Genomic DNA, 15,953 nt, shown 5'->3' on the forward strand with positions numbered 1-15,953 from the left:
CCAAGGGTGTGTTCTGTCACCCCTGCTTTCCATAATATTTATGGACTGGATTAAGGCAGTGAGTGTGTCAGAATTGGAAGATGTAGCATTGGACGTCTGCTTTTTGCAGATGACCTAGTTCTGCTTAGCTCTTCCACAGATGACCTCCAGCAGACCCTGGATAGTTTTGTAGCTGTTTGTGCAGATGCTGGAATGAAGATCAGGGTGGCCAAAACTGAAACATTTGTGGTCTCAAGAAAACCATCCTAGTGCACTCTACATATAAGTGGAGTGCCAATGAGGCAGGTGAAGAAGTTTAAATACCTTGGGTCCATATTCACGAATGATGGAAAATGGAACGTAGAGCTAGATACTCGAATTGGCTTAGCACGCTCAATATTACGGGAGCTTGGCCGTTCAGTAGTATTGAAGCAGGAGTTAAGCCAGAAGGCAAAGCTGGCTGTCTTCAATACAGTCTATGTCCCCATCCTCACCTATGGTCATGAGACCAAAAATTTCGGTCAATAATGACCGAAAGAATGCGGACATGAATCCAAGCGGCTGATATGAGGTTCCTTCGAGGGGTTGCGGGGCTGACAAGACTTGGCAGAGTCAGAAGCTCAGCAATTCGGGAAACCCTCAATACTCAACCACTGCTTCTCCATGTTGAGAGATCACAGTTACGTTGGTACGGGCACCTGGTCAGAATGCCACAAGAGAGGCTTCCTCAGCAGGCCCTCTTTGCCAAGCCAGAGGGCGGGAGGCCACGTGGAAGGCCAAGGACTCACTGGACAGATTATATCCAAAACCTTGGGTGGACACATTTGAGAATCCCACCAGAACGCCTGAGCTTGGTGGCAGAGGATCATGATCATTGAAAGTTCCTCTTGAAGCTGTTGCCCCCACAACCCAATTAGGAAAGGTGGGCCTTGAAGATGTATGTATGTATGTATGTATTAAATGCTTGATCTTCATTATCAATATTTAACATGAAGCTATATTTATTTCTGTATTAAGAATATTGTAAAATTAAATCTGTGGTTTGTACTTTTAGTGCAGTAATTTTCCTTTCCCAACTCATACCTCATTTCCACTATTTTACATTAAGATAGGCACTGAACAAAAGTGTCAGCATTTAAAAACAAGGGGTACAATTTATAGGAACATTTAAAAGGTGTACACAAGTGGAAAAAGGTTGGGAACCACTGTCCTAGTATATGTTGTCATTTCCTGAAAAATCAAAAGCCATGAATAACCAACGTATAAGCTTATTTACAAGAAAAAAAATCCAAGGTGTCTTGCCCGCTGGATGGCAAACAAATCATCATCAGAGTTTGAAAGTAGCCATGGTAAGTACAAGGAGTACCCAAAAATAACTGGAATTATTATTTTTTTTTTAATTTATTAAAGTTTACAATACCATATTCCAGTGTCCTTCAAAGTACTCTTCTTGTGAGATTAATACACTTGTCCCAATGTTATTTGCACTAATAAATTTAGTTTAATCCTTTATCCAAGTGTGAGCAAACAAAGTTTGCGCCTGAAAGTATCTTCAGGACTGGGGTAAGGTGGTACAACACCAGGGCAACTCGTTGCAAAGGTGGAGCAAGCTACCAACACTCCTGTCTCGGTATCTCCTATAATGCAAAACACATCTCCTTGCGGATATGTCTAATGCTATGCATTAAGGGAAGGGCCACTACCCAGACTAGTTTCAACCTTTATTGAGGTCTCTTCAGTGGGAGCCAGGCCCAAGCTGCGATACCAGGCAGAAGCATTCGCAGGTCATCTCTACCTATAGGAGTTGCCAAATGGTGTGTGCCACCCTTTTTTAATAAATTACTCTGGATTTAGAGAAAGATGAGAAAGAAAAATAAACTTTCAATGTTATTTGCACTGCTGGAAACAGCTCTGAATCTGTTCAACTGAAATACTGCTTATGGCCGCCAGTGACTTTTTTTTCCACTTTACTGAACTAGTGGAGAGAGCGTTTTGTTCTTACACTTGCATAAAAAATAAGTACTGCAACAAGCTTAATGCAAGTCCGGATTTAAGACTATCTTGCATCTTTTGAGCCTGATTCAAGAAACTAAGTGCATCAAAGCAAGATCAATGATCTCACCAACAATGTTTCAATAGGCTAGTGATCTGTACACCAATTATTACAGACTTTTCAGATAACACAAATAAATATTATTAATAATATTTATTTGTGTCCACTTCAACAAATCACTACCCTTTCATGGTTTGTTTTATCCATGGGAATAAAAAAAAGTCCTAGGGAGGAAGAGAGAGAAAGAGAGAGAGATTCTGTGATTACTGAGGATGGGGAACGTCCCACCATGTTTTATGTCAAGACTGTTGGACAGACAAGGCTGTGTGGGCTGGGGCATTGTCATGGTGCAGAAACCAATCTCCGCTACTCCACATTTCTGGCTGTTTTCGTTGCACACCATCATACAGTCTTCTCAAAACATTGAGATAAAAAATGTTGGTTCACTGTCTATCAGGAGGAACAAATGCTTTGTGCACAATTTCAATCACATCAAAAAAAGATCATGGTTGGTCTTCAACTGACACATCCCCATTTTTGAAATGGGAAAACCACTCTTAAACTGAAGCAAGTTTCAGTCTATGAAATTTTCAATAGTTTCAGCTATAGTTTTATTCAAAACAAAACAAATTTTCAGACACATTCTCTATTTACTTTGTGTGGTCAACCATCAAAATCGCCAAACTTGCCTGTAAGCACTAACAAAAAAAGCAACCAGAACAACCAACAAGTTCACACAGGATGGTGCCACTTGCCAGACTGGCACAGAAAACTGTACACTCACAATGCTTAGCGACATCATCCATAACTAGAAAATGCAAGTACACCAAGTTCAGATTCCATTTATTTTTGGGTGCCCCCCACCTCATACTTTGCTCTCAAAGTGTTCCATGTAAAAGTTAGCTGGGGGGGGGGGAGCAGAACCTATTAATAGCAGTACTATTAATCTGTTTGTAGATTTTGCCTCAACAAGTAAAGTAACCTGTACATAGTAAATATGAATAATCCAATAATATCTGGGGAAGAGGCGGGAGGGAGTTTTACTTTATTTAATCAAGAGTGTATAAATATGAATGACATCCAACAAAGTTATGAATAATGTCCAACACCAATAATATATCTGTTATTGGAATTCTCATAAGACAAATCTCTTGCTCAGCACAGAGTTAACAAGGGACATAATTTTAATGGAAGATGTGACATAGTAATAAAAAAAAACATGCTAGATATAGTGAATGACTTTAATGAAATTAGCACAAATGCATCATCACTGTGCAACAACAAGACAAGAAAAGAGATAAAATACAAGGCAAATAGAATAATAGATTTACCAATAATAACAAGTGATGCAACATTAGAAGGATCATATCAAATTAATAACTCATTTCTGATATAACTCCTAAAACTTTTTTTTAGAGAGGGGAAGAGAGGGGGGGGGGGCACTCATTCTGATTTAAATAAGGCCAGTGTACCAGTGCTTCAAATCTTTCTTTAAAAAAATATTTAAAACTGCTTCTATGATAAAGGCAAACCTTGTTTAAACAGATACATGTTTGATCTCAATACCATGTCATGCAAGACCAGTTTTGAGGTGTAATTATTCAATGCATTACTGATGTTCAACAACATTAATGTTGTTTGTTTGTTCCACAATAACAATGCCAATTTCAGTAAAGTTATTTACTTTGTGTAATGGGTTTTCTCTCGCAACAAGGGGTACAGAATCCTTTGGTTAGAAGCATAATTAATCCTCAGTGCATTGACCCAATTAAACCAGAATGATTGTCTTTCCTTACCAAAAGTTTGAGATTCCAATTGTCATTAAATGCAAATAATTAAAAACATTATGTTACTATTAATGTTTTAAATAGTCAAACGCTATCTCTAGCTCACAATTCTTGCCAAGAGCATGAAATCCAATGTTGTAGGTTCTATCTTTTGTATGTGCTCACTGATAACAAACTGTTGGATTCAATCCAAAAAATATTTTTAGATCATTTCATATTATTAATAAACCTTTTTCTTGTATATAGATACCTGTTGTTATTTATTTCTGTCAAAGGCACTTTTGAAGATTCATTTTAAGAATCTTCAAAAATGAAGATTCTTAAGAATCTTTTAGAATGTTTTTTTGCCTATCAAAAAGTGATTGAATGAGATTTGTTAGGATTGAATAGGCAAAAAAATTCAATCCTAACAAATCTCAGTCAATCATTCCAGGCTCTAATATATATTTATCCACTTCTCACTAAATATACAAAACAAAAGACATGAGATCAAATAGATGCATTTTTGGAAATTATGGAGACAACTACCGTGTTTGAATAAAAACTTTAGTTTAATATTACTAAAATTTACGATTCGACGTTTCGACCTTTATGTCAAGGTCATCTTCTGGAGGGTACAAATATACACAAGAAACAAGCTATACTACAATCATACTGGTTCGTTAAAGACACTGACTAACCACTACCACAATTGTTGGCCTGATCTCTGGTGAAAAAAAAAAAAAAAAAAAAAAAAAAAATTATACATCAACGCTAGAGTCCTATTATTTGTGTTGTCTACTATATACATATATTAACATCATTCCAGCCAGTTGGAGTGGAATGGTTTCTAATACTAGCGGATTGGCTAGAGTCCTGACTTATGTTGAATCTTTCATATTAGGTTGGCTGAATGTGTGCCATCCAGATCCTTGGAATTTTCATACCATCTTTATTGTTGATATTTGGGTGGTTTATCAGGATTTCGCAGGATTCTTTAAATTTTCTTTCGTACCATGTTTTTGTGCGGTGTAAGGAGCAGGTGCTTTTCCAGTTGATTTGGTGTAAGGTGTTAAGTGCATGGTCTGAGAGGCCTGCTTCACCATAATGGTTATATTTAATGTGTCTAATGTGTTCTTTCTTGCGTATAGGGATTGTCCGTCCTGTTTCACCAATGTACGGTAAGTTACAGGTGCAGCGGATGCAATAGACTCCAGGATGTGCTAATGGGAGGAGAGGATCCTTAGAGGAGCTGAATATGGTTTTAAGTTTAGTGGGTGGTTTAAAGGTGGCATTGAGGTTATAATGTTGTAGGATTCTGTTGATTTTAATGTATGGGATGGCTATGGTTTTACTGTAATCTAGATTCGTTTTTGTTGTGGTTTTATAGAGTATTTTATTGATAGTATTTTTGTTATAGCCATTGTTTATGAATGTGTCACTAATGATTTTTAGTTCTTGTTTCAGGGCTTGCTGGTTAGAGCAAATAGTTGTGGCTCTGTTTTTAAGGGTGTTTATGACTCCATATTTTTGTGCTGGGTGGTGGTATGAATTCGCATGTATGTATTGGCCCGCGTGTGTCGGTTTTCGGTAGACCGTGAATGATAGACTGCCCAGAATATATGGGGTTCCGAAAATACACAAACAAAATGTGCCCCTTCGACCAATAGTGGAAGGAATAGACAGTCCCAATTACCACCTAGCCAAGAAATTAGCGGCAACACTCAAGGAGTTGGTAGGTCATTCCCCCTCCTACATAAAAGACACACCTTTGTCAAGTGTTATGTTTTTGATTTTGACTTAACTGACTATTAAGTTTTTGATTTAACTGACTATTAAGTCGACAAAGACGACTTAATAGTCAGTTTTGACGTTTCTGCCCTTTTCACTAATGTCCCCATCAATGACACAATTCTCCTACTACAGAACAAATTTCCGACCGACATTACGGCCCTCTTTGCCCACGTACTAAAGTCCAGTTACTTCGTGTGGCAAAACAAATTCTACCTACAAAAGGAAGGTACAGCCATGGGCTCACCATTATCCCCCCCAATCGCGAACTTCTACATGGAAACCTTTGAGCAAAGGGCTCTTGATTCCGCCACGCTTCGACCGACAATCTGGCTCAGATACGTTGACGACGTGTTCGCGATCTGGCCGCACGGGCGACAAACGCTAAACACATTCCTCAGTCACTTAAACAAACAACACGAACGCATACAATTTACCATCGAAATCGAAAACCAAAATTCGCTCCCGTTCCTAGACACACTAGTTACACGTCTTCCTTCGGGCAGTCTATCCTTCACGGTCTACCGAAAACGGACACACGCGGGCCAATACATACATGCGAATTCATACCACCACCCAGCACAAAAATATGGAGTCATAAACACCCTTAAAAACAGAGCCACAACTATTTGCTCTAACCAGCAAGCCCTGAAACAAGAACTAAAAATCATTAGTGACACATTCATAAACAATGGCTATAACAAAAATACTATTAATAAAATACTCTATAAAAACCACAACAAAAACGAATCTAGATTACAGTAAAACCATAGCCATCCCATACATTAAAGGGTTATCAGAAAAAATCAACAGAATCCTACAACATTATAACCTAAATGCCACCTTTAAACCACCCACTAAACTTAAAACCATATTCAGCTCCTCTAAGGATCCTCTCCTCCCATTAGCACATCCTGGAGTCTATTGCATCCGCTGCACCTGTAACTTACCGTACATTGGTGAAACAGGACGGACAATCCCTATACGCAAGAAAGAACACATTAGACACATTAAATATAACCATTATGGTTAAGCAGGCCTCTCAGACCATGCACTTAACACCTTACACCAAATCAACTGGAAAAGCACCTGCTCCTTACACCGCACAAAAACATGGTACGAAAGAAAATTTAAAGAATCCTGCGAAATCCTGATAAACCACCCAAATATCAACAATAAAGATGGTATGAAAATTCCAAGGATCTGGATGGCACACATTCAGCCAACCTAATATGAAAGATTCAACATAAGTCAGGACTCTAGCCAATCCGCTAGTATTAGAAACCATTCCACTCCAACTGGCTGGAATGATGTTAATATATGTATATAGTAGACAACACAAATAATAGGACTCTAGCGTTGATGTATAATTTTTTTTTTTTTTTCACCAGAGGTCAGGCCAACAATTGTGGTAGCGGTTAGTCAGTGTCTTTAACGAACCAGTATGATTGTAGTATAGCTTGTTTCTTGTGTATATTTGTATGCTCCAGAAGATGACCTTGACATAAAGGTCGAAAAGTCAAATTGTAAATTTTAGTAATATTAAACTAAAGTTTTTATTCAAACACGGTAGTTGTCTCCATAATTTCCAAAAATGCATTCGGATCACCATGCAAGCCTAAAAGAAAGGAGATCAAATAGAATTCTAGGCAACCAGCATTTTATTACTACTTTGCTGTAATCAACATGCAGCCAAATTAAAATTAGGACTCTAGGCTAATAACTACTTAAGTCTAGGACTCTGGATTACCAACAAGGCCAAGGACTTCAGAACTTCTTTATGTTCACAGCCAAAAGTAAAAGCAATATTCTAAGTCATCCCACAGGTTTGCTATTCTTATACAAGCAAACTCCAACTTGCAAACAAAATGTGCACTTGAAATGTGTTTGTAAGTTGAATGTTTATAAGATGAATTTGTCTCCATAATTTCCAAAAATGCATTCGGATCACCATGCAAGCCTAAAAGAAAGGAGATCAAATAGAATTCTTATACAAGCAAACTCCAACTTGCAAACAAAATGTGCACTTGAAATGTGTTTGTAAGTTGAATGTTTATAAGACGAATTTATTTTTTTTGTAAGATATATTGTTAAATTTGCTAATGCATTTCTGAAATAAATTAAGTATACAAAGATAGTAAAAATGCATAATTTGAAAATACACTATCTACCAATAATTGTCCGGATACTTTAGCAATTTACAGTTGATACTAGCAGGTTATTTATTTCGTATCAAACACAAATTTGGATACGAAAGTAGTACAGTAGTAAGTAAGTGGTACAACATTATTTACAACAAATTAGGATACATTACAAATGAGAACAGCTTAAATTTGGTAGGTGAATTACAGGGACTAACAAGTAAAATATGAGGAAAAAAGAAACTATAAATAAGTTATATACAATAAATATGGTCAGATATTCCTCCAGTATCTTGCACAATCAATTGCTCTTTCTGTGCAGGATATAAGGTCCTATATGAACCAAACGCAAGTGATACTACCAGTTGAACCCTAATATCGGGTATGTCCACCTTTGGCAGTGATCACCTCCTGTACCCTTTGAGGGAGGCTTTTTACCAATGTGCGACAGACATCAGGTGGAATTTGTCTCCATTCCTTCATCAAAGCAGCACTGAGCTCAGCAACAGATCGAGGACGTGCTGCTCTGGAACTCAATTGCCACTCCAATTCATCCCACAGGTATTCGATGAGGTTGAGGTCAGGACTGTGTTGGCCAAGACAGCTGTTTAACACCCATCTCTTTATACCATTCCATAATAGCTTCAGCTTTGTGGCATGGGGCATTGTCATGTTGATAGTAACACAGGTCCATTCCATAAAAACTCCACAGTGTAGGCAGCACCTGTGGAGTTTACCTGATTATCCAGAATATCAAAGTACTGAGCTACCTTCATGGAACCACAGACAACGACCAGTGGTCCCACTCCAAACCAGCTGAATGCACTCCACCCCATTACTCCACCGCTGTGATGTTCGGCTTGTGTGCTGCTGCTCTTCCATGCAAACACCCAGTAAATGGAATTCTTTTCATACAGTATTAGTGCTCCGGAACTCATCACAGATGGTCTGTGCCGATTGTAGCTGGTTTTTACATGTCACCCATTTTAACACCCTCCTTTCCTTCTCAGTCATTTTCAGCAGCTGCCCTGGGTGTTTTCCTGCACTAGTGATGCCAGAACATCTCCATCTGTTGATCGCATCGCCAACTCCAATTCCATTTATTGATTTGAGATACTCCAGTTGAGCAGCAATGGCATGTATGGACATGCCACCAATGTGACAGTCCATGATGACAACTCTTTCGAAGTCATGAGTTCGCTTTGTGTTTCCATACCACCTGTATTCAAATGCTATGATCAAATACTGCTTCCTACTATCTGTACACTGGTTTTTATGTTATTAACAACCTGGAATGTTCGATAACTTCAAATAACAAGGGTGTCTGGACAATTATTGGTAGACAGTGTAATAAATTTATTCTAAAAGTTTATTTTAAAAATACATAATTCAAAAATAATTAAATTTATTCAACAAAGAGTATAGTCTTTTTTTTTTATTATCACATCCAATAATGTTAGAGTTCTTTACTTTCTTGAGAAAATCTCAGAAGAATGTTGCAGAAAATACTTCTTTCCATTTCTTCATACTCTTGTTTGTAACAGGCAAACTCTTGATTGATCTGCCTCTTCTATGGTCTGCAAAGGCAGACCATAGAATTTTCAACATTTAGGTCATTATCCTGACTGTTACGGTCAGCTCAGTTTGATTTTAGTATTTACTTCCAAGCTTTCACAGAGTCCAAAGACTCATCACAGGAGGTTGAACAGTCACAGACAACAATAATTATCAACAATTTGCCTTGAATGCATTCAGTGTTGGAGCACTCACCATTCACTCTAGTAATGCATTCCACTCAATAACCACCCACCACACAAAAAAATCTCCTTTTCACCTCCTTACTCACATGACCTTTGTACAGTTTCCAGAGATGATCTCTTGTTCTTGCATTACCCGTTATCCTATGTAATAATTCCCCTGTATCTAATAAGCTCCTCTCACTAACTTGTACATCACAATCATATCATCTCTCTTCATAACTACCCTCAATCTGTCCTCATATTCAACATTCCAGAGTCCAGAGATAGTCTTAATTATTTGCTTCTGCACTCTTTCCAATGTTTTCTTATCGTCAATATAGCCAGGTGACTAGATCTGTGCATAGAAATCCAAATGAGGTCTAATTAGTGCCTTATACTATCACTTCCTTATCCATATATCTGTATTCTTTGCATTACAGTAGCAATTTTCTGGGTAAACCTTACAACTTTTGTAATGTGTCTCTTGATCTTCAGCTCCCTATCCATGAAAATTCCCAGATCCTTTGTGTCCTCTACCTCCTGAAGCAAAGTTCCTCCAATATAGTAAACTTGCAATAAGTTCAAAACTTTTGTAGGAGGATTCATACTCTTTTCATTGTCTTCATGCTTCTTCTGCAAGTTCCTTCTATATTTCAATTAGCTCATCATTTGTCAGTTGAACTGACAAATGATGAGCTAATTGAAGTCTTTCAGAGTTACAGTTTATTTTGCACTGTAGCTGCTACAGCTAAGCTAATATGATATAAATAGAAATATTTGAAGGTTGCAGTTATCAGTCCACAGGTTGCAGTAAGCTGGTGGTACTGGGAGGCAAGAATACTACTTTTACATTTGGATTTAATTCAGTTAATGGTGTAGGATAACCTGGCACATTATCAAGAAGCAAATACAACTTTAAACATCAAATTATTCACCCTGCCGGCACAATTTTTTTCATAGCTGAGCTAGACAAATCACTCATGGAACAGTGTAAAAATTACCCACAACGTTTTATAAGAACTCAATATAACCAGCAATATTGTTTTGTCAACCATTTGAAAGCCATGGGTTTTCAGAGTTCAGTAAAGTATAAGTGGTTTGGATCCCAAAACATTCCCACTATAAATAGCAGGGATAGGCAAGCCTTTGAAATTTTTAATTCTGGAAATTTGACTCCTCAGCTGCAATAAGAGTCTGCGATTGCATCTTTTTCTGGAAAAGGCCGGTCTCATCAACAGTGAAAATTAAACAGTAATTCCCCTTCAGTAATTTTTGATAACGTTCTTAGTATTAGCACTTCACCAAAAAAAATGCAAATAACACAGATCACAGTAAAAACCATAGCTATCTCATACATTAAAAGGGTTATCAGATAAAATAAATAGAATTCTACACCAGTACAATCTTAATGCTACTTTTAAACCACCTATAAAATTAAAAAATATATTCAACTCCTTCAAGGACTCCTCTTCCACATTTGGCCCACCCTGAGGTATACCAAATCCATCATACCTGTAACTTACCTTATATTAGTGAAACTGGACACAGAATTCCAATTTGTAAAAAACAACACAAATGACACACTAAATTTAACAATTTTGGAAAAGCAGGCCTCTCTGATCACACTCTTAATGCCCTACACCAAACGGATTGGAAAGGTACCTGTTTTTTACATCATACAAAAACCTGGTATGAATGCAAATTCAAGGAAGTTTGTGTAATTTTGATCAACTCCTAATCTAAACAATAAAAGTGACATAAAAATCCCAAGAATTTGGATGGTACACATATAAGCTTTTTCAAGTTCTCCAGCAAACCCTTTTAGAACTCTAAGCAATAATTTTGACTCTTACTGGCCACCATTTATACTGTTTTGGTTCTAATTTATCTGAGTAATTATGTGAGAGCATGTTGCTCTCTAGCTTAATATATCTCTTAATGATTTGTAAACAAATAAATAACAGGACTCTTGCTTTGGTGTAGTAAGTTCTTTTTTTTTTTTCACCAGAGGTCAGACCAGCAGAGTTAATGGTTGACCAAATTAGTGTGACTTTAGCATATTATGTAGATTGTAACATAGATTGTTTCTTTATATATATGTGCATACGCCAGATAATGACCTGGATATAAAGGTTAGTTTATATTAAATTGAAATTTTACTATAATACAGTAGTTGTTTCCATATTTTTTTTTTTTAAATAATGAATGCTGATCATCATGTAACTATGAAAGAAAGAATTTTAAAATTAATTGTTTACATAATCTGAAAACCCTGTACTTGAAACCAAACATGAAACTTCTGCAAGCACTTCAAGTCTCTGGGATAAGCAAGGTATGGATATGCCATCCACATGATCAACCAGGCCAGTGTTACATTTATAAAAATAAATAAATAATTGCAACCAGAAAACTCCTCTCACAAAAATACATTTTTCTAATACAAAATAAAAGTGGGAGGAAAAAACTAATGAAACTATATGTTCTATCATTATTGATGAAAAGAATCATCAACCTTATGTTTTTCTTCTTCCGTCCTAGCATCGCTCCTTACATTAGCCCATGGAAGATCTTTTGGCCACCATAATGGTCTGGTAGATTCTTTTCCCCAACCTGGCTTTCCTCTTCCTGTGGAATACTTCAGCATAAGAGGGATAAATGCTCGCAATTGTGCCTATAAAAAAATTAGAAAACAAATATCACTTTATATACAACTGCAAATAACTAATTTAAACTGAAAATTTACTCTAGCAAAAAGAGAAAGACAAAAGGAGGGAAACCAATAATTATCATAGCATTCACTATTTCCTGTCAAAAAGTAATATATATTAATCTACCTGAGTATAAGGCACATGTACTTTATACTTGTTCAGCAATTACTAATGCTCATATTTCATCGTCCTATGTAAAAAAAAAAAAAATTGCCTAATGACTAGTAACCCTATTCTAGAGAGCTTTTAATATGGGAGAGAGGTAGAATTACAAGAGATTCTTGCCTTTGTAAACAAAAACATCAACAAAAAAAATATATACATATACATATATATATATATATATAGTCCACAGTGAAGGAAGACAAAGATTGCAGCATTTTTAAACATGCTAGTAAAATGTGAAACAGAAAGATATTCAACATTTTCATTTCAAACTACAATGGTGTCCAAAACCTAAGGATGAACTCTATTTCTGAAGATTACAACTGCAAATCCAGATGAATCGGCTTGTGGCAATTTGTGTAACTGATGATTTTGAGTAAAAAGCAAATATACCTTCAAATTTTTGAATCATGTGCAAAGGAGTGACGTAGTAGCAATCAACAGGATAAAAAGCAAAACATTGCAGTAAGCAAAATTGTTTGAAGGAAGCTCTTTTTGTGAAGGAATAAAGTTGCAAAATTGGATGTCTTATAATGTCTCAAAGACATCATCTACATGATTTCATCTTGGGAAGAATTATTGGAAAGCTTGAAGAAAACACCACAGAATTAGATATTGCCAGAGAGTTTGGAATCTCACATAGCATTATATACAGTCTCTGGGCAGCATTTCAAACCAATGGAATGTTTTCAAGACATTTGCTAAGAGGCCGTCCTTGCTCTACCACAGAGTATGACAGATTTTTGGTTATAACTGCAAAACACAATCGATGCACCACAGCATGTCAGCTGCAAGTCAGCCCCATTCAAGCACTGGTATGCAGATATCTCGACGAACTGTAGCAAGATGTCTGCTACTATTAGGCCTATATGCCCAAAGGTCTAGTCTGTGTCCCTTTATCCACGTGCTCATTGTAGGGCATGTTTTCACTGGTGTTGTTTCCATAAAAATTAGGCAAGACACCAAAGGACTAATGTACTTTTACAGATGAGAGTCATTTTAGTCTTTCCTCTGATTCTAGATGACACTCGATCTGGCATGAAATATGAAAGTGGTACTGCTTATCACAAGAATGTGAAAGGAATAGTAGATTCAGAAGTGCTGAGGGGGGGGGGGTCATGGTGTGGGGAGGCGTTATGCTTAAGGGATGCACCAAGCTACAAGCGCTGGAAAAAAGGGACTATGACTGATGAACAATAATGCAACGAAGTTCTTCAACATCATGTTTGATTGTTCCATGGTGCTATACAGGAAGAATTTATTTTTATGGATGATAATGCCACACCACATCATACATGAGCAGTGGAGATACTTCTGGAGACCGAGGATATTAATTGAATCAAGTGGCCAGCATGCTCCTCAGATCTCAACCCCAGAAAACATGTATAAGGAGGAGTGGGCCAGTTTGCCTAAGGAACTCCTGAATCACTTGGTGCTAAGCATGATACAACATTATGAAAGCTATGCTGCAGTTCAGGGTGGACATTCCATACTGAAATATCTTACTTTTCTGTAAGCACTATACATTAATTCCTTAACTACATCCTTAGGAAATTTGTAACTTTTGGCAAAAACATATTGCAATATAATCTGTACAAAATTTATAACACATTTCTTGTGTAATATAATTTATATGTATGCTGGCAATAAATTTCTGTCTACATTTTGCTGACGTCATGAAAATTTTTTCATATACAGGTAAAAATGTAGTATGTCGTTAGCTTTTGACACCAGTGTACAATCTATCATAAAAGTCAGCAGCACTGTCAACAAGCAATAAGTTCACATTCAAGGTCCAACTGAAGAGACAATATAACTTCTTCTTAAGGAATAAAATAAATACAAAAAACTTTGAAAAACCATTTTTTGAAAAAAATACTATTTAATTTCCTTATTTGAATAATATATCCCTAAACATTCAACCATGCTCTCATAATAATAATAATAATAATATAAAAGTAAGTTTCACAAAGGTAAGATCAAGAACCTGGCATTACCGATACATCACTAAATGTCCCCATTAATCATTTTCAAGATTCTAAGATTTCATGCAGATTTATTAAATCAGGAAGATAATTGAAATTTCATCAAAAAAGAACATCAAGAAAATATTTGATGAATATTTGATGTGGAGTGAGTTTGATGGGCGAAAGGATCTATATAAGATGGATGGCTTGCATTTGAATGGTTACGGTGTAAGAAGACTTGAGAAAGTGTTGCTGAATGTAGTGGATGTGCAAATTCAGGGAAACTAGATTTGTTGGGGGGGGGGGGGGGGGGGGAGGAGAGATACAGTCCTTATGGAGGCAGTTGAATGTAAGAATGAATATAATATGCCAGAGCAAATAAGGACAACAAATCTGAGTGGGATAGTTAATATAAGGCATCAAGGTAGGGTTGGGGCTAATGGGGGTCTTAAATTCATGTACACTAATACTAGGAGTATTAGGAACAAGAAGGAAGAGTTTTTGGCCATGGTTGGCACTTCCAGACCACAGGTTATAGGTATTAGTGAAACATGGCTGACTGTAGATGATATAACTAGTGGGATTGAATGTGATGGGTATAGTGTGTTCAGGAATGACAGAGAGAATAAAATGGGGGGGAGGAGTATTGTTGATGATAGCTGATGAGCTCCAGCCAAGGAGAATAGAAGTTGAATTGCAGGATAGAGAAAAGAGCAAATTTGAGGCCATTTGGTGTGAGATTGTGGCTAGCAGAACTAAATATACAATTGGGTGCTGCTATAGACCACATGATGGAAAAGATGGTGGTGACAGTATGCACAAGCAAATAGAAGAAATGGGTGGAAGGAGGGTGATTATTATGGGAGATTTCAACTATGGTCGCATTGATTGGAGTGAGGAGAGGACACACGGGAGGAAGGAACTGGATTTTATGCAGTTATTAAGGGATAACTATCTGCGACAGCATGTAATGGAAAATACTAGGGGTCAGAGAGTGCTTGACCTAGTAATTACATCTGAGGATTTGGCTGTAACAAATATGACCACATTGCCACCAATCGGTGAGAGTGATCATAGGGTCTTAACTTGGGAGGTGGCTAAAGGTGTAGAATTTTCATTTAAGACAGGGTACATGTGGAATTATCGGGCTGGAAAGTATGACAAGCTTAGGAGTTTGATTGGTTCAGTGCCATGGCATGTACAACTGCAAGGACTAGAAGTTGATAGTGCATGGGAGGTAGTTAAGAAGCGCTTGCATGAAGCAATGGCTGACTGTATACCTAGAGTCCGAATAATAAATCAAGTAGGGGTTAAATGGATGAATAACACCATTAAGCTTGAGTTGGAAAAAAAGAAACAACTATAGAGGGAATTTAAGGAGAAGGGTGACCGGCAGGCACACGAACGGTATAAAGCGCAGGCCAGAAGGGTGACGAGTGTGGTAAGAAAAGCAAAAAAGGATTACGAAAGAACATTGGCCATGCAGGCTAAAGAGAATCCTAAACAGTTTTTTAGATATTTAGCAAGTAAAAGGAAAAATGTACATCGCAGATTGATTTTAAAGAATGCCGATGGTAGGGAGGTAACTGAATCAGTTGAGATAGTTGAGTTACTGAGTGAGCACTTTGCAAAAGTATATCATCC

The 15,953-nt window shown here is 37.1% G+C and overlaps 1 protein-coding gene across 1 annotated transcript in view; it reads right to left on the reverse strand.

The window, feature by feature from the left end:
• The window catches only part of LOC150101944 (DNA-binding protein P3A2-like), a 158,319-nt gene that overhangs the window by 102,071 nt on the left and 40,295 nt on the right, over positions 1–15,953 (reverse strand). The window contains exon 5 of the mRNA XM_090399939.1: positions 11,982–12,140. Within this exon, the coding sequence (XP_090256065.1) occupies positions 11,982–12,140 (159 nt within the window). The remainder of the gene's footprint in view (positions 1–11,981; positions 12,141–15,953) is intronic.

The sequence above is a fragment of the Typopeltis vanoorti genome, chromosome 11 (assembly GCF_054136105.1).
Source record: "Typopeltis vanoorti isolate ZY-2024b chromosome 11, IOZ_Tvanoo_1.0, whole genome shotgun sequence".
Classification (NCBI taxonomy): Eukaryota; Metazoa; Arthropoda; class Arachnida; order Uropygi; family Thelyphonidae; genus Typopeltis; species Typopeltis vanoorti.